We start from the raw sequence: 22437 nt of genomic DNA, 5'->3' as shown, positions 1-22437 counted from the left end.
TTCAGCCAATCACCATTTTGTACTCATGCGTGGCCCAGAGCTCAGATGGCTTCTCCTGGTCCTGGTACTCCTGCTCCACTCTGAGACTTTGGCAGGTCCCGCCTGTCTGTGTCACCTTGGGGGCTCTCTCAGACCTCTGCCCTACCCCAGTCATTCTCATGAACACCCAGTAGAAAACTGTGGGAAGAAACATACTCTCGTTGTTTCCGGGGCTCCCAGGGGTTCTAAATTGTCACTCTAGTTCACACACAGCCTTTAAGAATTCATTAAGATATCAGTTTTCTTTTCTCCTGCTTTTGTGGCAATTACCTCTTCCTCCTGTGTTCTGTAAAAAGGGAAACGGTTTGTCCTTGAAGGGCTTAATGGCTGTTGGAAATCAGTTTACTTGGTTACCTTGTGACTTCAGCTCTCTAAAGGGCTTGAAAATTAATTTTGCACCTTATTTGGCTTTTTCCATTGTCAAGATGGGAATGATGTTCTCTTGTGGTTCTCTACATTGTAAATGTAAATCGAAATCATTTTAATATGGTCTTTACACGATTAAAAAAATAAATCTCCTATTTAATGTTTTCATTATGACCATATACATTTTATCCCCTATTAAGTCAATTTGTGTAGCAAGATTCCATTTTATTTCCTGTACAACTTGGTTTTTCTGAAATTACTTGCTTGTTTTTATTTTTCATTTGCAAGCTTTTTATAGGGCATTTCTCCCAAGAATTTTTTCAGATGTTCAAGCTTGCCAGATAGTCTGTGTATGCTCTTCCGTTTACTCTTCGAGCTCTCCATCCTGGAGACTCAAAACCAACCCCCCGTTTTCAGCCTCACTCTCCTTCTTGCCTTTAGGGGTTCCTGCATGTTCTCAATTGCCTTCAAGGGTATGAGGCTTGAACTAGCTGACTTCTCCCTGTTCCCTTTTCCCCAACTCCTCCATATCTCTCCCCACGGCAGCACTTTGGTTCAACTTTTTAGGTCTGCTAAATGTATCACAAGGTGGCAACCTGCTTTGTAGCTCCAAAGTTTTGCTGTCATCACTCATCTGCTGTTGTCTTCTTTCCCACTGTTCTGTCTTTGTGGTTTGGTGTCTATTTGTATTCACTCACTCTCATTTTCTCGGAGTTTCAGTGAGTAGATATAAATTTACTGTCATTAAGCAGAAGGTTATTAGTTTATTTTAAAATCAAGGAAAATGAGGGCAGAGAGGGCCAGATCCTTGCCCGAAGTCAGATGGTGGGTTAATGAAGGGTTGCACAAGGTCACATGTAGCTTGCTTCCAAGCAACGTCCCCCTAGGTGAAGTCAGGGCCCTGGGGAAGCCCCCCAGAGAGACCACATTTTGGGAGGGTGGCAAAGTTGCTAATGGCAGGTGTTACTAAATGGTCAAGGATTCTGGAGTCACAGAGACCTGGCTTCAGGCAGCCTCAAGCAAAGTAAGACCTCTTGTTCTCTGAGCCTCAGTTTCCTCGTCTGTGAAATGTAGGAGTAATGAGGACCAACTAATGTGCTGTATGTGTCCTACCCTGGGAACATGCCCGATGCCTAGAAGTTAGAAGTCACTCTTTGACCAGGATGATAACAGCACGTGCGTTTTCCAGGGCCCGCCTTGGAGAGACCTTGCATAGGATATGGATTACTGTGCAGCCCTTTTTCTCTGTCTGTGTCTCGTGACTGCTCAGAGTGGGACAGCAGGTAAGAGGGCCCTGCTGAGCTGCAGGGGCAATCCTAACTCAGGCCCCCAGTTGTGATATGAAAGGGGGAGGCCTCAAACAACAGGAGATTGAAAGGGGGCATTTAGGCCTCCTGGGGAAGCAGCACAGTGAATTAGTAGGTCCAGGCTGGAGTGGATGGCCCAGAGGCCATGGGGCGAGGGGGTAGCTGCAGACAGAGTCTGAGGTGGGGGTCTGACTCACTCCCCACAGAGGCATCCCAAGAATCCCTGCGCTGGATGGAGAGAATGGAGAGGCTGGGCAAGAGACGGACCTTGATTTCCTTTGCTGAGTGAGTTGCATGTCCCTCCTGGCCTGACTAGTGTCAGCTGTGCCTCCCACCCCCAGCTTGCAACATTGAATCAATGGTCCAGGGTTGGTCTAGTGTAGATCATTAATTCATTTATTCAACATGCATTTATTGAGTACCTACTGTGTGCCTGACACTGACCTCTGGAGATGCAGGATAGACATGTCTCTCTACCCTCATCAAGTTTACTGTCTGGTTGGGAAACCTTAACCATGGAATCCATGAAACCGGCTGCAGAATCATGAATCTCTGTGCAGTTTTTTTCGGAAGGGGCTCCAAAACTCAGGCTGGCCTCTCCAGGATTTGTGACCCAAAGGCCAAGCAGCTCTGAATGAGAGGCGAATGCTGATGATTGGCTAGGGAAGCCAGGCACTATGGGAGCACTTCACTCAGTCAGCAGGGAACAGCCAAGGAAGGCTTCCTGGAGGAGCTGTCAACAAACTGGGACCTGAACAAGAGTTAATCAGAAGAATGGGATGAGTGGGATGGGGATATAAGAGTGTGCCAGGGACACTGTGTGTGTGAAGGTACAGAGGTGGGAGGGACAGGGATAAGGCGTGGGGGAGAGCCTGCCTTCCCAGGCTGTCAGGAGCCCTTCTGGCCCCACCCCCACTCTGGGCTGTGGTCATTTCTCTTGCCCTCAGGTTCATCCGTGGTCTGGAGAATAGGCTGCTGAATGCCAGCTTCCAGGGCTCCAACCTCACCTTGCAGACATCCACCATTCAGACGCTGGTCTTCAAACTGGGCTGTGACTTTGCCGGCCTCTCGCTGAACAGTGCGGCCTTGAAGCCTGTTCCCCAGGTCAGAGGCGATCAAGGGATGGGGACTGGCCAGTGCCTCCACCCCAGAAATCCTCTAGGGGTTTAAGGTCTGAACTTTCCCCAGGCTCCACTACCCTCCCTGCCCTACACCCCCTTTCCAAATCCAGGTATTACCGTACAAGTGAGTTTCCTTTTCCGTAAAATGGGGCTGATGTTCCTCATGTGAATGAGAGAAATGAGGGTGCTTTGTGGCCCCTCAAGGTCAGCATTCTCTTCGTGTTTTTGCAGGCCCATGGAGGGGCGGGGGTGGCGGCAGTGGGAGAGGCCAGGGAATCTGGGCTCCTTTGAAGAGCCTGGTGTGATTCCTGCTGAATGCCTGGGTGCTGGGGGCTGACACTCCATATCCCTGGGGTTGAGTTGGGTGGCGTAAGTAACCCAAATTCAAAGCTGGAGCAGCTAGCGAGAAGGCCTGGATCTCGAGACGTGTGGGAGGAGGTGCAACCAGGGAGTAGGGTTCTGTAGGTGGAGGCCCTGAGGAAGGGAAGGAAACGCCAGGGTAAGCCGGGAGGGCTTCACGGGGAGTGGGGGCCAGAGAAGGTGTTGGGGCCGGTCTGGAGGCCTCGGACGCCAGGCTCAGCCTGTCTTTGGCCCTGTGCAGGCCCCAGTCCGGCATGCCATGCAGTTCCCCGCTGAGCTGACCCGGGAGACCTGTAGGACCCGTCGCTCCAGGGATCTGCGTCTCATCTGTATCTACTTCTTCACTGCCCGCTATTTCCAGGTCAGAGCTATGGTGAGCCCATGAGGGCAGGCGCTGGCCCCTTCCTGGGGGCGATGCAGGCATCCATGCCATTGCCTGGACTCTGGGTGGGGACCAGTATCAGTGGACTAGCCCATTGTGCAACCTGAGCCAGGCAGTGCCCCTCTCTGGGCTTCAGTTTTAGCAGAATGGTGGGTGTACAATTCCAATGTGCACGTGTGACTTAGGGAAACATACCATGTATGTGCATGACCCTATGGATGAGACAGACAAAGAAAGTCACAGGATCCCTGTCCTCAGAGAGCTCTCTACCTTGACAACTAGACTAGGACCTTAGAGCCTTAATTTTATCTCAGGGTTGATTATGACCATAGAGATGCCAAGTGATGTATGAGTCAGGGTGGAGTCAGGGTTGTTCCCAGTGAGCAGCCCAGGAGGTTCTTCTGGAGAAAATGCCTTTTAACCTTGGCCTTGAAAGTACAAGGCTGGAATCCATTAAACACATGGGAGGTGGATGGGGGATGGGGTGCGTGGGGATGGTGGTGGTGGTGGTGAGAAAATAGCTTTCCAGGTTGGCCCACATCATACACATGAAGTCAGGCTGCTTGTTCTCATCCAGGGAGCAGGGGCTGGAGAAGGGGGCTCTGGGGACCTGGTCCAGGGTTTCCTTGTGTCCTCTCCCGTCAGCTCTTCTTCTGTTGCCCTTCCAGAATGACATCAATGCATCTCTGCTCAATAACTACGTCCTGGGGGCCCAGCTGGGCCATGGACACGTGAACAACCTCACAGAAATGATCAACATCAGTTTCTGGCACAACCAAAGCCTGGTACTGTGGGGGCGCCTCCATTTCCACCCCAGCTCCTCCCCCTCGTGGCTGTCCTGTTGGACATTATTGGTGTGACCAAACCCAAACCTGTGGAACTATCTTGGAAACAGACTATTTTAAATCCATCACATTTTGAAAATTCCTGCCAAAGAAATAAGAAAGAGGAACATTTACTCCCTGCATTAGTCAGGATTCTTTAAGTTGCAAATGATAGAAAACCAGCTCCAGCCACCTTAAGCATGAAAGGGTGTTTATTGGCTCACGTATATGAAATGTTCAGGGCTCTTTCAGCTTCAGGCACGGCTGGATCCAGGGGCTGATATGCAACCGTAATCGCTCAGTCTCTCTCCGTCTCTCAGCAATGGTTTCCTGCCTTGGCTCTCACTCTGTGGCAAGATGGCAGCTGAAGAACTAGACTGCTCTCCCCTCTTCTCAGCAGGCTCTTTTTTGTCATTGCAAACCAACGTCCCAGAATGTAGTCCCTAAGCGTCCAGCTAGGTGATGTGTCCATCCCTGAACCATCACTGTGCCCAGGGGGATGGAGTGTGTGGATTGGCCCGGCCTGGGACGTATGGCCCAGGGACCAGGCTGGATTCACCTGACCTGCCATTGCGGGTGGGGGGTGGGTCCTCAAGGGAAGTGCAGATGCTGATACCCAAAGAAGGGAAAAGGGCTGTGGGGTGGGCACAAGCCCTTGCCTCTGCTCTTCTGTCTGGCATTCCTGAAAAGTCCAGAGCCTCTATGCTCTGGCCCTATCTTCCCATCACCCTCTCCTCTACACTCTCAATTTCACCATCATCCTTCACTTCCATTCCTCTGGGCCTTTGCCCTGCAGTTACCTTCACCTGGAATGTTTTTGCTCCACTTCTGTTGAAATCCAACATGTCCTCTAAGGTCTCAGAGTCCCAATTGTTCCTTCCCTCCTCAGGACTTCCCTGCCCCTTCCTTTGTGATTTTCCATGGCACTGCCTCAAATGAGACTCAGAGAAGCTTTGTGACTTGCCCAAGTCGCTCTCAGGGTCCGTGTGCAGGTGGGGCTAGAATTTGGGTCAGCCTGATGGCAAAGCCCAGCCAGTGCCTGGTGAAATGTTGACGAGGGTGCAGTGGAGTCCCCTTTGGCCCCCACAGTTTCCAGACCCCGATCCATGCCCCTCCCCTGCACCCCTTGGACGCACCCAACTCCAGCATCTCTCCTCAGGAAGGCTACTCAGTGACCTGTGTCTTCTGGAAGGAGGGAGCCAGCAAGCACCGCTGGGGTGCCTGGAGCCCTGAGGGCTGTCGTACAGAGCATCCCTCACCTTCACAGGTGCTGTGCCGCTGCAATCACCTGAGCTACTTTGCTGTTCTCATGGTATGTGCGCACCCAGTCTGGGTGAGGGGGGTCAGAGCTGCGGGAGGCCCCCTGCTCAGGACAGAGGAGGAAGGCAAAGGCTGGTGCAGGGACAGAAAATCCAACTCAGCTGGGTTTAGGGGGGAAGAAAAGAAATGTATGGGCTTATATTCCTGAAAAGGCTGGGTTAGACTTCAGGCAGAGCCCGAAGTATCAGATAAAAAAAGGACTTTGTCTCTGTCTCTCAATTGTGTTGGCTTTCTGCTGGCTTAGCCCACAGACAGGATCTCCCCATGACATCATAAGATGGCTGCCAGCACTTCCGGGCTCACCTCCTACTAGCATTTGGGCCAGTAGAATGAGAGCGTCTCTTCTCCAGTTTTGCCAGCCCGTCTTGCGATTGAGTCCCTCCCACCAGCCTTAATCAAGCTCGGTGGGCATGAGGAGGGAGGGCTCTGACTGGCTAGGCCTGGTGCACCTGTGCACACACAGTGGGAGAAGTGTTGATTCCACTCAGGTGCATAGAGACGGAGGGAGGGGAGATGGGAGTTGGGAGCAAAGAAGCCACTGTGTCTGCCATGGCTTTTATCAAGCCAAGACAGACTATGGTGAGTATTGTGTGTGGGGGTGTGGGGGTGTGGGGTGGGGCTTGGAGCTGGGGTCTTGGCATACCTCTCCAATCGAGCCTGGGTGGGAGGCATTTCCATGCTTCCAGCCTCTAGCCACCCTTCCTCCCACAGCAAATCTCCCCAGCCCCGATGCCTGCAGAGTTGCTGGCGCCTCTCACGTACATCTCCATCGTGGGCTGCAGCGTCTCTATCATGGCCTCCTTGCTCACTATCCTGCTGCACTTCCATGCCAGGTATTCCCCTGCCCTGCTGCCGAGCCTGCCCAGCCACTGCTGCTCGGCACCCTTCCCTCTTCCCCACTTGGTCTCCCAGAGTGGCGTGGGCTTCTCCGGAGGGTGGAGGCCAGGAGGCAGGAGACAAGCCTCACTGCGTGGCTGCTATTGGGTCCCTGCCCCCTGGGTCCCCGTCATTGCGTGTCTATGAGCCCGGGGGGAGGGGTGCTGCCGGTGTAATGTCCCCAGGCCATGGAGGGCCATGCTCCCACCCGCAGGAAGCAGAGTGACTCCACAACACACATCCACATGAACTTGCATATGTCTGTGCTCCTCCTGAATGTCACCTTCCTGCTGAGCCCCGTACTGGCCATGCCCAGCGTGCCCGAGTCAGCATGCACGGCGCTGGCCGCCATCCTGCACTACGCGCTGCTCAGCTGCCTCACCTGGATGGCCATTGAAGGCTTCAACCTCTACCTTCTCCTCGGGCGTGTCTACAACATTTACATCCGCAGATACATGCTCAAGCTCGGTGCAGTGGGCTGGGGTAAGCCTCCTGCCCTGCTAGCTTCCTGAGACTTCCAGCTGGACAGGGTATCTGCCCCTGCCAACCCTTCTCTTTCTCTTCTGCTTTCTCTGCTTGTGCCTGGTATGGCACTGCCAGCCCTCAGCCCCTCCTCATCAGAGAAGAGAGTTCTCTAGGGGCTGGGATATCCCAGGGACCAGGCTCAGCATGTGCTGGGGGAGGGTAGAAGGAGAGGCAGCAGTGATTACTGCCATGACCACTGGTCATCATCCCTGCCAACACCCACTACCACTTCCTACATTACTATTCTTATCATCACGTCTACCTCCAACACTACCACCACCTCCATCAGCACCTCCACCACCTCTACCTCCAACACCACCACCACCTCCATCAGCACCTCCACCACCTCTACCTCCAACACCACCACCACCTCCATCAGCACCTCCACCACCTCTACCTCCAACAGCACCACCACCACCTCCATCAGCACTTCCACCACCTCTACCTCCAACACCACCACCACCACCTCCATCAGCACTTTCACTACATGCCCACCACCACCTCCATCAGCACCTCCACCACCTCTACCTCCAACACCACCACCACCACCTCCATCAGCACCTCCACCACCTCTACCTCCAACAGCAGCACCACCACCTCCAGCACCTCCACCACCTCTACCTCCAACAGCAGCACCACCACCTCCAGCACCTCCACCACCTCTACCTCCAACACCACCACCACCACCTCCACCACCACTTTCACTACATGCCCACCCCCACCTCCATCCTCACCACCATCTTCACCTTTGTCTTCACCACTGTCTCTGGCCCCACCATCATTGTTATCTCTACCACCATCTAGCCCCTCCCTTTATTATCTGTTTCCTCATCAGTTCCCCAACGCTGTCTCCTGTTATCTCCCAGCCACCACTTCCTCAGTGTGACAACTACTGCTGCCATTACTGTCCCACCCTAGAACCCTCAATCACATCACTTTGGACAGCAACTTTCTCGAAGACCACTAGGACAATTGCTCTGAAGCTGGCTCACAGGAGCTGGGGGCTCAGAACAGTCTCTTTTCCTAACCCCTCTTGTCCAGTAGAATTCTGTTTTAGCAGCGCCTGGGACCCGTGTCCAGCCCGTCCCTGGGGTGTCCTGGCAGATGCTGAGCCTCTGTCCCACTCCTCAGGGGTCCCGGCCTTTCTGATGCTGCTCCTCCTTGCCATCAAGAGCTCAGCCTATGGCCGCCATGCAATCCCGATCTTCGACAGCCAGGGAAACGGCACGGGCTTCCAGAACGTGTCCATGTGAGTGCATGCAGGGCTGCGGCAGTTTCCCTGGCTCTGGCAGAAGGGCCACTTGGCCCTGGGGCTCTCAATAGGATGTCCTGTAAGCAGGGCACTGGCTGTGGGGCAGGTAGTGGGCTACTGCTTAGACAGGGGACAGTTTCCAGGGGGCTTTGCTATACCCCTTCTGCTGGATCCCCAAGGTCTCCTGCAGAGTAGGCTGGAGTTCTAGGCTGGCTAACTCTAGGAAGCTGCGGCATGGACTCCAGCACCTGCTCACAGGTCTCGAAGGCCTCTGGCTCCTGGCAATGCACAGCTGCCGGCCCAGCTCTCAGGCCCTGCTGTAGCGCCCAGCCTGAGCCTGGGTATCGTTCATTCCCACCATCTTGTTTCATTCACTCAGGCTCCGGTTCCTGCTGCTTATGCCTGGCATGGCCTGCCAGCCCTCAATCCCTCCTCGTTAGAGAAGAGAGTTCTCTGGGGGCTGGGACAGCCCAGGGACCAGGCTCAGCATGTGCAGGGGGCGGGTAGAAGGAGAGGCAGCAGAGGGGTCTGGAGGACAGACTCTGCTGCCTCTTCCTGTGCCCTAGGACATTACCTTTTTCTTGTTATGAAAAGTCTCTTAATAGCCAACACAGAGAAGAGCTTCATAAGCCTCTGTGGACCCATCACCAGCAGTTGGCCATCGTTACTTTGCTTGGCTGAACAAGCTCAAGACCACTGAGGTCTGACTCTGTGGCAGGCTTTGTGTATTAGCCCATTTAATCCTTGCAACAAGAAGTAGGTTCTACTGTCAGCCCTTGTTTAGTTACGGAAACTGAGGTACAGACAGCTTAAGACCCCTGCCCAAGGAGACCCAGCTGGTCAATGGCAGAGCTGGGATTGGTTGCAGGCAGGCTGGCTCCAGAGCTTGGCCTCCAAGTACTGTCCCTCTTGGCCTCCTGGAGGTGAGGGCTCTGGGCACAGGGTGGGTTTGAGATGGGGTTAATTCCTCTCACTATGAGGGTCAGGTTGGTTTTTTTTGAGAACATATGACTTAGGACTCTTTAAACATATATTTTATTATATAATATGCAATGTGGACGAAAGAACTAAAGTGACAATTCCATGGGACAGGAAGAGCTCCCACCCTAAGAACTAACTTCTCTCAAGTCTTCCTCACTTCTCTCTCTCCCCTCGACTGTGTACGACATCCATCATCCATTCATCCATCAATAGACACTTAAGTTGCTTCCATATCTTGGCTATTGTAAATAATACTGCAGTGAATGTGGAGGTGCATATGTCTTTGCCAATTAGTGTTCTCTGGGTTTTTCTTGTTTGTTTGTTTTGGATAAATACCCAGAAGTGGAATTGCTGGAGCATATGGTAGTTCTATTTTAAAGTTTTTGAGGAACCTCCCTACTGTTTCCTTAGTGGCTGCACCTATTTATATCCCCACCAACAGTGCACCAGTGTTCCTTTTCCTCCACATCCTGGCTGACACTTGTTATTTCTTGTCTTTTTGATAACAGCCATTCTGACAGGTGTGAGGTGACATATATATGTATTCCTAGTCACAAACAGCAATTTAAAAAAACCCTTGAAAATAACTACCAGCAGGACAGGGGATTCATCGACGTGGTAGAGCCACCCCTGCTAGACAGTGGTCTGGCGGTGAAAAGGAATGACCCACGACCACACTCATGAACTTGGATGAAACCCAAAAATGACATTCAAGGACCCTTGTGACTAGTGGCAGGAGCCCGAACAGGGGCACAGGCTCTGGGCTCAGACCACAGGGCTTCAAGTCCCAGCTTTGCCTCTTACTACTGTGCATTCCTAAGCCAGAGCCTCAGTTTCCTCATCTGTAGGTTGGTGGTGATTACATACCTGCTTCAGCGGGTCATCATGAAGATTGAACAGGCTAATCCAGGGAAAGCATGTGACATGGTGTCGGACTGGGGGAAAGGAGACACCTGTCTTGAAGGCGTCTTGGGGCGGCAAAGGGCTGGAAAGGAGGCATGCAGGGGCTGCAGACAGGGGGCAGAGGTGGCAGGTCGCGTGTATTGTGGCGGTCTGGCTGGTGAGCCAGGGCTAGGACTTCAGCACGTGTGCAGTCAGGACAGAAACAACAGGTCTGAGACAGGAGACCGAACAGGGTTCAGGAGGCCGTCCAGGGGCCCACGAGCGCGTGGCTTCCCCTGGCCTTGGGAGCCACACCAACCCTGGCACTTTGCCCCTCCCCTGCAGATGCTGGTTGCGGAGCCCCGAGGCACACAGCGTCCTGGTCATGGGCTATGGTGGCCTCACATCCCTTTTCAACCTGGTGGTGCTGGCCTGGGTGCTGCGGACACTGCACAGGCTGAAGGTGCGGGAGAAGGCGCTGGGCACTCGGGCCTGTCGGGACACCATCACCGTGCTGGGCCTCACCGTGCTGCTGGGCACCACCTGGACCTTGGCCTTCTTCTCCTTTGGTGTCTTTCTGCTGCCCCAGCTCTTCCTCTTCACCATCTTCAACTCGTTCTATGGTGGGTCCTGTGGTTGCCCTGGAGGAAGCCCCCGGGGCTGTGCACAGCTGGTAGATGTTTACTATTGAAGGGCTTCCTGTCCAGGGGGTGACTTGGGGCTTGAAATCCAGACCTCTGACAAGCTGATTCGGGCCACATCCTCCCAGAGGAAGGGGTGCCGCCGTGTGGTATGCAAAGGCACCCTGTGGGCTAGCGGTGGCCAGGTCCTCCTGCTCCTTCTCTCTGCCCCTCTGGCCTCTAACAGGAAGGGATGCTGAAAATTACTCCTAGGCCTCAGGGAGGCCCAACTCACCCCATCTAAAGAGGTGTCTGGATTGTGGGGAAGGCCCTCCGCTGCTCCTGGGATGCTACCACTGACCAACCTTTTGCTTGCAGGGTTCTTCCTCTTCCTGTGGTTCTGTTCCCAGAGATGCCACTCAGAGGCAGAGATGGAGACAAAGATGGAGGCATGCAGCTTCTCCCAGACAATGCAGTAGTCTGGACCTCCTGGCCCGGAACCCCCAGCCTCTTTGGCTGCCTGCAGACGAGGCACTGGCTTCCACCAGAGAAGGTGTCAGGCTAGCTGCTGGACACCAGAGGCCACTGTGCCTTCCAAGGAGGCTTTCCACCTCCATGGCTTCTCTGGGCCCAGAGAAGAGGATTTTGCTCAGCCTCCCCTGGCATTCTGCTCTGGGCAGGTCCAACCCCACGAGGGGGGTGGAAACTTCACTCCGGTATCTGGGCCTACCTGGCCAGCAAGGCCTATGGGCAGAGCACTGGTCTGGGAGTCAGGAGACCACGTTTCAAAGTTTGGCTGAGTCCTACTGTATGACCTTGGCCTGTCATTTCTCAGGGACGCTCACATTTTTGACATTCCAGATGGCTCTGGTCCTACCTAGCCCAAGCTTTGTGAGGCTTGAATAGAACCAGGGAGGGAGAGAGTCAGAGTGGGCCCCATTGACTGCACCTGCCTGCTGGGGGTGGGGGTGGGCGACACAGCCAGCCTGCTGAGCCCTGCCCCCTTGCTTCTGGTCACATCCTGGCCACGGGCCAGTGCTTAGAGACCCAGCCAGTGTTTAAGAACGTACCAGCCTATGCCCGAGACCTCTTTTCTTTTCACCACCTCTCACCACAATATTATGATGACTCCAACGCCAAGGCCACCTTTCACAAAGATTGGGAGGTCTGTTCCTCCCAGAGGCTCCTCCTTCCTCCAGTGCTCTCAAAACTCTCTTGGCCATTTAGACCAGTGACTGGGGCCTTCCAGGGGTAGGGGGGAGCACCTCTTTCCCCTCCATCTGAGCCAGCTGAGCCTCAGTGTCCCGGCTATTTGATATTTCCTTGGATTGAGTTTTCCTTGGTAGGCGTGAGGGTGTGGATTCTAAACCCAAGAGCAGGCCACCGTTACAGAGAATCATCATTGCCTTTGCTTGACCTGTCAGACCAAGACGGAGACTAGTGAAGCCAGAGCCTTTCCCGGGATACACACCAGGGGGCGCTGTTGGTCTGTGCTCAGAGGCTTTTGGCTCCAAAACTGTCTGGAAATGCTGTGGTCACTCCTCTGTGGATATGATACAACAGATGGAGAGGCCCTGCCTCCAGGACTCCGCCTGCTGAGTGACCGGTAGGAGGAATGCCAACACTGTTTTTACGGTCATTTCTCTTTTCCCAACACAGCTTCTGGCTCTTGGGGTCTTGCGCTCGGGCCATACCTGGCACTAGAGCAATGGGCTGGGATTGGCTCTCAGGGCCCTGCTCCAGGCCGTGAGACAGATTTTAATGACTTTGAACGGTACATGGAGGGAATTGGGACTGGATCCCTTGTGTTATGCCCTCTGTTCACTTCTTAATGCAAATAGCCCTTCACTAGGTGGTGAGTGGTACAGGTTCTGGAACCAGAGTGCCTGGGCTCAAATGCCAGCTCTGCCACTTGCTAACTATGTGACTGTGGACAAGCCACTCAACCTCTCTCTGCCTTAGTTTTCCCATCTGTAAATAGGGGTAATAGTAATACTTATTTTGAAGGGTAAACAAAATAATCCGTATAAAGAGGCTTAGCACAGTAAGTGCTCAATCAGTGGTTATTATTATCATTAGTATTTTTGCTGTTATTATTAACAGTGTCAGCTGAGTCTCAGAGGCCCACCCATCTAAGCCCCAGACCCAGGTCTGCTCAACATCACAAACCCAGCTCCTCCCTGGGTACATCCTGAGGCCACTCAGCGTGGCCACCTCCTCTCCCACTTTTCCCAGAGTGGCCTCTGCTCCAGCCTTGCTGGACTTTGGCCACTTTAGGAGTGTTCCCTACACAGTTCAGCTGCCGTGCTGTTGCCACATGTCCCTCCTCCTCTCAATTCCCCAATCCCCTGATCTATTCTTTTTTTCTTTTTTAAGGAGGGCGCAGCTCACATGTGGGGGTCGAACCGGCAACCTTGGTGTTATTAGCACCACGCTGTAACCAACTGAGCTAACCGACCACCCCCAGCTGTGATCTATTTAAATTCCTGCTAACTCATTGATCACATCTTCTATGAAATCTCTCCAATTTTCCCACAGAGAAAGTGTCTTTCTCACTCCAACTCCAGGCAGAGTGTCCCCTCACCACTAACAAGGTGATGTGAACCCCTAGCCATTCCCCATGGTTTAACCCAGCCTTGACTTGTACCAGGTTCCCCAGGCCTTAGGTGAGCCCTCATGCTAATGAGGGTACTAAGGGATCGTGGAAATCTCTAACCTCTGCTTGGGCAGCTCCGGGGAGTGGTGGCTTAGGATGGGCTGGCAGCCCAGCGAAGCAGAGCCTTGCCTGGGACCTCTTTTCTCACTTCCAACCTGGGCCTGGCCTCTTAGACCCTCCCAAGCCCAGGGCTACCCAAGGGAGGATGTGGCCACAGTGACACGGAAGGGGTCTGGTGGTTCCAAGAAACAGTTCCAGGTATGTAGAGTTAAGCCCCATTGGGGTCCAGGCTCTGGGCTGGGACAACTTCCCGGAAATACCCCACCCGGATGTGGGGGCTGGGCCTCCTTGCTCTCCCTCACTCCCAGCATGGTCCTGGCCTGGGCCCAGCTCACAGGGGGGCTTCCAGACTAGTGGGAAGATGGAGTGGTGGTATCTGGGAGCCCCTGCTCAGGGCCAGAGACTCCAAAGAGGCACTTGCTGAAGGATGACGAGTAGAAACCAGAGGGAACACACACTAGAAGTTTCTATGATGCTTTGTTGCTGTTATTTCAGAAAGGCAAAATCACCACCAGAGCTCCCAAGGGGTCTGCCTTGTGGTGCTCCCCATCCATGATCCTGGCCCAGAACCAGCCTGCACCCCCTGCAGAGCCTCCTCACGGGCCATCCCCCCCCCCCCCACACACACACACACACTCTCAGTCCAAGCTTCATTCAGAAGCCATAGGGAGTTTTCCATCCTGCAGCCTGAGCAGGTCCTTCTCTGCCAGAACCTTCCACACCCTCCCCTCCTCATTGTCGAATTCCCTGCAAGAGCTCGAAAGGCCCTGGGGGGTCCGGCCTGTGTCCACTTCTCAGCCCATCTCCCACCATTCCTTCCACATCCTCCTCGATCGGGCCACGTTAAACTACTTTCATTTCCCCGAACAGGTTCTTCCTCACCTGCAGGCCTTGGCACAAGGTGTACTCTTTGTCTGGAACACTGTTCTTCAACTCCTTCATTTGTGGAAAGGTGACAACCCAACTTTAAGATCTCAGCTTTGCACCCTTCACTGTCCTCCCCTCCCCTCCCACCTCCACCCCTTGTGCCTGGACTAGGAAGCTGTCCCTGACTTCCAAAGTCTAGAATGGAGCCTTCTCTGGGCCCCACCACCCCTGCCCTTCACCCATGACTGTAGTTATTTCTCTGTATTACGACTGCATCCCTGCCTGTCTCAGCTGCCAGACTGAGAGCATTTGGGGGGCAGGTACTATGCCTCCTTTGTTCATTCATTCATTTATCCATCACATAAGCACTCGTCATATTCCAGGAACTACCCTAGTTGCTGAGGAAGAACAAGTAAATGAACTAGTCTTCTTATTCTGGGGTGGGGAGGGTGTCATACAAGCAATTTAACAAATAAATAGCACATGATGGGTGGTGACATGTACTATAAGAAAAATAGAGGAGGGTGAGGGGATAAAGTGGTCAGCAGAGGAGAACTGGAGAGGAACCCAGGGCTGCTGGAGTTGGGGGAGCAGGAGAGTGTCACAGAGTTGGCCTGAACAGGTTGGGTGCCTGGAGGGTGAGCTGGTCCCAAGGCCAGAGTTCTGTAGAGATTTTGCCATGCGGTGGTAGTGACCTCTGGGAGAGCTAGGGGCAGGGAAGATGGAAAGTTGTGCCTGTTCTGAGAAAAACTCTTGAGAGAGCTGAGGGGGCCCTGATTTAGGGTGTCCCTGCTACTGGCAGGAGAGAAGTAAACTCAATGAGGAGGAACGCTTTTCTACGTCAGGCCAGGAAGAGCCTCACAGAGTAAGATGGACTGATGCGCTTACATACAAAACTTACCAAGTCACAAGAATGCGAGTTACCATGAGTCAGAGCCACAAAAAGAAGCAACAGATTCATACTCCCAGGGGATATGACCGCAAGGTACAGGTAACAAAAGAAAAAAGACAAATTGGACTTCATGAAAATTGAAAAGTTTTGTGCATCAAAAGACACTGTCCGCAGAGTAAAAAGGCAACCCACAGCATGGGAGAAAATATGCCAATCATGTCTGAAAATGAATTAATATCCAGAATATAGACAGAACTCAGAAAACTCAACAACAGAAAAATCAGATAACCCGCTTCAAAAATGGACAAAGAACTTGAATAGACATTTTTCCAAAGAAGATATGTGATCGGCCAATAAGCACATGAAAAGATGCTCAACATCGCTGACCTTTAGGGAAATGCAAATCGAAACTACAATGAGATACCATCTCACACCCATTAGGATGGTTACTATAAAAATAAATAAAAATAGAGCAAGTGTTGGCAAGGATGTGCAGGAATGGGGGCCCTTGTACGTTGTTGGTGGGATTGTAAAATGGTGCAGCTACTGTGGAAAACAGTATGGAGGTTCCTCAAACAACTAAAAATAGGGCTACCATATGACCCAGCAATTCCACTTCTGGGTATTTATTCAAAGAAATCCAAAACACTAATTCGAAAAGACACATGCACCCTTATGTTCACTGCAGCATTGTTTACAGTAGCCAAGATATGGAAGCAACCTAAGTGTCCATCGGTAGACAAACGGAGATTTTTAAGATGATGAAAATGTCATATAGTTTGAGAGTGGTAATGATTACATAATGTATTTATCAAAACTCATAGTATTGTTCATTTAAAAAGTGACTTTTATTATGTATAAATTCACTTCAACAAAACTGACGCTTAAAAATTGATAGAATGAAGAGAAACTGACAAATCCACCGTCAGCATGGAATAGTCCAAATGCTTCTCTTGGTTATTGATAGTAAAGCTGAAAAAATTGGCCAAGAAGATTTGAACAACATGAGTACAAAGCTTGATCTAATGGACATTAATTGACTTCTGCCTCCTGCAGTCAGATTCTTCTCAAGCACTTATGGACCATTTTCAAAAATTGATCTCATACTAATTTAGAAAGCAAGCTCCAAAAAATTTCAAAGACTAAATATTATACAGCGCGTATACTTTGACCTCAATGCAGTGAAGTTAGACAGTAATAACAGAAACATAACTTAAAAAAAATAATCCCCGTATATTTGGAATTTTTCACAGGGATAGACAGATTGACCAAAGGAAAAGAAAAGCAAAAAAAAAAAAAAAAAAAAAAGAAAAGAAAAGAAAAGAACAGAGAGCCCAGAAACAGACAGAGGGATATATGGAACTCTGGTATCTGACAGTGGAAACTTGCAGACCACTGGAAGCGGGCAAGAGGGGACTATCGATATATAGAGCAGGTAAAACTGGTCATGTGTGAGGGGAAATAATTATAATTGACTGTACAGTGTACTCAGGAATCAGTTCTAGGTGGAGTAAGGACTTATATGTTGAAAGCACAACTTTAATACTGTTCTGAAGAAAATGTAAGTTAATATCTTTCTGACTTTAGGGTGGGGAAATAATTCTTAAGTAAAACACTCAAAGAAAGTGTTAGCCACGATGAAAAGATTGATACAATTAACCACATTAAAAATTTTTCCCCCCCAAAAGACACCTTAAAGGAAGTGAAAAGATGAGCCATATCTGGGAGGAGCTGTAGACACATATAACTGACTCAGGGTTGGTGTCAAGAACCCCTATGGAAAGGATAAATAACTCAAGAGAAAAATGGTCAAAAAGCAGGAACTGGCATTTCACAGAAGTTGAAAGAGCTCTGGCCAGAAAACATGAAGAGATGCTTTCCTAGCTCACTGGTGATCAGGGACACGGAAATGAAGACCACAATGAGACATTATTTTCTACCCATTTGATTGGTACAAAGTACAACATCTGACACCATTAAACGCCAGCGAGGATGTGGATTGACAGAAACTCTCAAAATTGCTGATTGGAGCGTCAGTTGGTTCCAGCACCGTGGAAAACCAGCCTGGCATTTCTTTGTGAAGAAGAACACTGGCACACATATGTCCTAGTCATTCCAATTCCAGGGTTATATCTGAGAGGAAGCCTTGCCGGTGTACCTACAGACATACCCGAGAACATTCAGAGCAGCACTGCTCACAAGCGTAGAAATGCTGGAATTAACATGGATGAATCTAAGACACAGGATGCTGAGTGAAAAAAAAACAAGTCTTCGAGACTACATGTAGTTTGATGCTCTTTATATACATTAAATGAAGAAAAAAAATATCTAAGCAGGTACATCATCCTAAGCTATACAGACAGAGCCAGTGAATGATACAAAACTCAGGACACCTCTGGGGTAGGGGAGGGCAGGAGGGGAAGGAGGCAGGAGGCTCCCGAATTTGGATTTTATTTGAAGGCAAAGGCTTGTTTCAAAGGAGAAGAGTAATGTGATTCCACTGTGTTTCTGAAAAATGAGGAAAGTAAGTGTGGAGTTAGGGAATTGCCACACCTGTGAGTGTTTGGGCTTTTCCTTCTTTGAGACCCATTTTTCTCCCTAATAATGGTGGGAGGAAACCCTTGTATTGGATGCTCTGTATGTATATTAGCTTATTTAATTTTCACAAGATCCTGTGAGGTAAGTTTGATTATTATCATACTTATTACACTCATGAAGAAACTGAAGCAGAGAAAGGTTAAGTGACTTGCTCAAGGTCACACAGCTACTCGGTGCTGGAGGTGAGATTCAAACCAGCCTCTGCTTCCCTATCAGAAGCGTGAAGGGGATGGGAGTTACCCCACTGGACAGTGAGTTCTATAGTGGTAGGGGCTGTATATGTGTGTTCACGTTGTGGTCCCACCTGGGATACTCAGAAAGTCAACCACAGTTACTGTCCCTGCAGGGTCTGTCATGGAGGCTGGGAGCAAGGATGGGGGAACCCAGACAACTTGGTTCAAACCCTGGCTCTGCCCCTCACTCACCACAACTCCGGCAAGTCCCTTGGCCTTTCTGAGATTTAGTTTTCTCACTTGTACAATGGGGATTGTCCTGGTTGTTAATTCCAGGGCTGCTGTGAAGGATATGGAAGAAAAACGTGTGAGTGGCCTGGCCCACTGCCCAGCACGATAAGCCATGCTTAAATGTGAGCTGTTATGGGTCACCTGCCCAAGAGTGTCCTCAGCAGCTGTCACTAGGCAACCTCTCACAGGACTTGGCCAAGAGGAGGCCCTTCAGAGTATGTGCATACGCCTGGTCTGGTGCCAGGTGACCACAGGTGCTCTCAGCTGTGTCTGAGAACGTTTTGATGGGAGCCTCAGCCTAGAAGCCAGAAGGTCAGTGTCTGCGGTGAGAGCAAAGGTGGTCTCCTCAGCGGGCCAGAGCAGCCAAACCAGGCTCCGGGGTGGTCATTCCTATGGTGACCACCAGGGGCCATGGTTGGACACTTCTGCCTTCCTCCTTGGTCCAAGCACCCATGGGCAGCCTGCAGAGGGCAGCAGAGGCACCCACCCTTCTGCCAACTGTGAGGCGAGGCATTTCCAGCAAGTGTGTGTTTGAAGCCCTGACTTGGCTTTCTCACCTCCGTTAAAGAAAAAAATTGGTAAGTCTGTCCATCCATCTGTGGGACTGTCTACTGTTCTTACATCCACCCATCTGTTTGTCCTTTTGTCCATTTAGCCATCTTTCTGTCCATCCATGGATTATTCCTTTATCTACCATTTGTTCATCTCTCTTTCCATCTCTCCCTTCATCCAGTCATCCACCCGACCATTCTTCCTTCATCTATTCATCTGTCTTGTCTACGTGTTCATTCTAGCGTCTGTCCATCCATCTGTCCATCATGCTTCCATCCATCCATCCATCCATCCATCCATCCACCCATCCAATACCTCTGTCTATTCCACATGCACTGAGACCCTCTGTTGAGCCAGTTCTTGCTCACCCCAATGAACCTATGAAGGCTGGAGGTGCAGTTCCTACTCCCACCACCCCTCCTCCCCAAGTTCACCATCTAATGGGACAGAAGATGGTGAACTTTCACAGCATGTACCAGGCAGTGAAAACATAGTGTGACGTGTGCGGACAAACTCGGGGGTCCAAAAATGTCACATATCATTGTTGATTTTTACATCACATTGAACTTTAACTCCCTTCCGCCTACCCCCTGCTCGAGCAGAAAATTCAGTTTGTCATTTGTGGAGAGGGCCCTTGAGTTAAATGAAAATCTGGGCGGATTTTGTTGCTCCTGGCAGGAAACTGGGGAAAGGACCTCTGTTGAACTACAGCCCTTCATGGTCACTGCTGATGTCCTTGGATTTGAGCTCATGGAGTCTCACACTGGCTCCCTCCCTGCCCCTCTCCTGGTCCAGGATAGGGGAAAGCTTTGCTCACATGGGAAGCTGCCTCTCAGAGGTACCCCAGATCTTCCTTCCAGCTGTCGCCAGCAGTGGGAACCTCTGGTTTCAGGCAGGCCCTGACTTTATTCCCGCACCCCAGGTGCCCTGGCTGCAGGAATGCAAACCTCCCCAGAGTGGGCAGCCTGGGGCCTGTGGGCTGGCTGCTTCCTTAGGCGGGGGTGTTAGGGCAGGGTGACGGGTGTAACCCAGCCTGGCAGGAGGGTTTCTTATGAGAGGGGACTTCTAGCTGAGACCTCAATGTTGACAAGGGTGGGACAGGGGAAGGAGGAAGGGGGAGAAGTGTGTTGGGCAGAGGCTTTGGGTTGGGGCGTGAAGAGGAGAGAGAAAGAGAGTGCAGGCAAGTGGGCTTGGTGGGCAGGGTGGCTGTGGGAGGGGCAAGAGAGAAACCACAGAGGCAAGGAGGGATGGAGGGAGGGGGAGGCTCTGAGAAGTGTCAGGAGGTGGAGCTCACAGGGAAGAATGCCAGACTGGACTTTGGATTGGGGTGGGGAGTCATCAAAGCTGACACCTTGGGGTCCTGGGTAGTTGGGGGTGGCCTATCTGTAACTGGAGTGGGAACCCAAGATAGGGGAACAAGTGGCATGTGTGCGTGGCAGTTTTAGTGATTTAATTATTTGTTTTTGATCATGAAAAAAAAATGTGAACTATGTAGAGAATACACAGGATATACACACAATTTAACAAAAATTATAAAGCAAATTCCTGTGTCACTACCTCCCCTCCCCCATTTCTCCTTTCCACACCTCCCTGTACTGGAAAGGGAACATCCTGACATTTACAGGAATCACTTCATCACTTTTATTGATAGTTTTACCATCCGTATCTACATTGCTAAACAATAGAGTGTTGATTTTGCCTGTTTAGGAAGTTTGTGTAGACAGAACCCACATTCCTTCGACTCACCATGGTGTTTGTAGGAGTCATCTGTACTGTTGTGTGTAGATGCAGTGTATTTGTGTCCACTGCTGTATGCTATTCCTGTGTGGGGATGACACCACAAGTTGCTGACCTATTCTCCTGTTGATGGACGTCTGCGATGTGTGCAGGTTGGGCTATTGAAAGCAATGCCCCTCTGAGCATTCTCATATGTAAATTGTGGTGCATATAATATACACAGTTTTCTCCAAGCCATTTATCTGGGAGCAGAATTTCTGGCCTACAGGTTATATGTATCTTCAACTGTACTCAATGATGCCAGTTTTCTGAAGTGGTTGAGCAGATTCAGCCTCCCCCCTCCCCCCCCAGCCTGGGTGAGTGTTTCCATCGTTCTCTCTGGTGCCACACTTGGTACTGCTATATTTTGGCAATCTGCTGAGTGTGCAGTGGTATCTCATTATCTCCAAGGCAATTGATGAGACTGAGCACCTCTTCATGTATTTACTGCCTGGTTGGATTTCCTTTTATTTTTTTATTTTTTATTTTGGAAGTGTCTATTCAAATCGTTTGCCTGTTTTCTCTTAGGTTGTCTGTCTTTGTAGTGGATGCCTCTGGTGCTAGTGTCACTCTGATTTAGGTCACTCTGTGGTGGACAAACCTCCCACTGTCAGAAAGTCAGTCTTTCCACATTCCAGCCCAGGGTCTTCCCCAACATTGTAGAAAAGACTGGAATGGGAGGAATGATAGCTGATGGAGAGGTGCTTCAGCCTCCCGTAGCAATGACTCTGGAGCTCCTCCGAGGTCATGGAGGCCCCACCACCTTCAGCGGTGACCTTGATAATGCTCTTATACTGGGGAGTCTGCCTACCTGTCATGCCCTCTCCACTCCTCACTCTTGCCTCTGGCAGTTTCTTCTAGACACACTGCTGTGCCATCGTGTTTGTCCCAGACTCACTTCTCACCTTCTTGATTTGTAGGAGATATTTACATATTCTGGATACTACTCCTTTGTCTATTATATTACTGCAATTATATTCTTCCAATTAGTGATTTGTTTTTTCACTTTTTTCCCCTGTAGTCCCTTTTTTTTCCCCCAATTTTTTTTATTGGGGAATATTGGGGAACAGTGTATTTTTCCAGGACCCATTAGTCATTGTCCTTCAATCTAATTGTGGAGGGAGCAGCTCAACTCCAAGCCCAGTCGCCGTTTTCAATCTTTAGTTGCAGGGGGCACAGCCCACCATCCCATGTGGGAATTGAACCGGCAACCTTGTTGAGAGCTCACGCTCTAACCAACTGAGCCATCGCGCCGCCCTCCCTGCAGTCTTTTGATGAACAGAAGTTCTTCAGTTTAATATAGTCTAGTTGATTCAACTTTTTCTTTATGGTTAGTGCTTTTGTGTTTAAGAAATCCTTCCTGCTTCAAAGTTAGGCAGACATTTTACTATGTTATTGACCAGAAGTTTTATAACTTTTCACTGTCAGGTCTATAGTTTACCTGCAGTTGATTTTCGTGACTGGTATGTGCTAGGGTTGAACTTCGTTTTTCCCATATGATACCCAATTGTTCTAGCGCCATTTATTGAAAAGTCAGCTCTTTCCTCAGTGCTCAGACATGCCATCTCTGTCGTAAACCAGGCAGACGCATATCACATATGTATGGGACGGTTGGTGAGTGTCTATTTCTGCATGTCCCAATTAAGTTTTAGGATGTTATCTGAGTCTTGCATGTTTCTGGTTAGATTTATTTCTAGATACTTGATAGATTTTGAGG

At 50.7% G+C, this 22437-nt stretch overlaps 2 protein-coding genes across 2 annotated transcripts in view; both read left to right on the top strand.

Moving 5' to 3' along the window:
* Window positions 1–1591: 1591 nt before the first annotated feature.
* On the top strand, window positions 1592–17699 carry ADGRG5 (adhesion G protein-coupled receptor G5). Its single transcript, XM_088800340.1, has 11 exons — window positions 1592–1688; window positions 1919–1997; window positions 2660–2816; window positions 3435–3554; window positions 4244–4360; window positions 5559–5711; window positions 6431–6552; window positions 6810–7078; window positions 8252–8369; window positions 10581–10858; window positions 11234–17699. The coding sequence occupies exons 1-11, from the start codon at window positions 1625–1627 to the stop codon at window positions 11332–11334; spliced, it is 1578 nt and encodes a 525-aa protein (XP_088656466.1). The 5' UTR covers window positions 1592–1624; the 3' UTR covers window positions 11335–17699.
* A 939-nt stretch (window positions 17700–18638) lies between these two features.
* The window catches only part of ADGRG1 (adhesion G protein-coupled receptor G1), a 64721-nt gene continuing 60922 nt past the window's right edge, over window positions 18639–22437 (top strand). Inside the window, exon 1 of the mRNA XM_074314825.2 lies at window positions 18639–18970. The gene's annotated coding sequence lies outside the window, so the exon portion shown is untranslated. The remainder of the gene's footprint in view (window positions 18971–22437) is intronic.

The sequence above is a fragment of the Rhinolophus sinicus genome, chromosome 8 (genome assembly GCF_057876585.1).
Source record: "Rhinolophus sinicus isolate RSI-liver-muscle chromosome 8, RSI-T2T, whole genome shotgun sequence".
Lineage (NCBI taxonomy): Eukaryota > Metazoa > Chordata > Mammalia > Chiroptera > Rhinolophidae > Rhinolophus > Rhinolophus sinicus.
The sequence above is the reverse complement of the archived record's forward strand: the minus strand, read 5'-3'. Positions and strand labels throughout refer to the sequence as shown.

Bases quoted from the DNA above. Each gene is read 5' to 3' on its own strand.
- ADGRG5 (XM_088800340.1), top strand. From the start codon at position 1,625: ATGGATTACTGTGCAGCCCTTTTTCTCTGTCTGTGTCTCGTGACTGCT. The intron at 2,817-3,434 runs GTCAGAGGCGAT...GGCCCTGTGCAG, and splicing joins CCTTGAAGCCTGTTCCCCAG to GCCCCAGTCCGGCATGCCAT. The intron at 10,859-11,233 runs GTGGGTCCTGTG...TTTTGCTTGCAG, and splicing joins CATCTTCAACTCGTTCTATG to GGTTCTTCCTCTTCCTGTGG.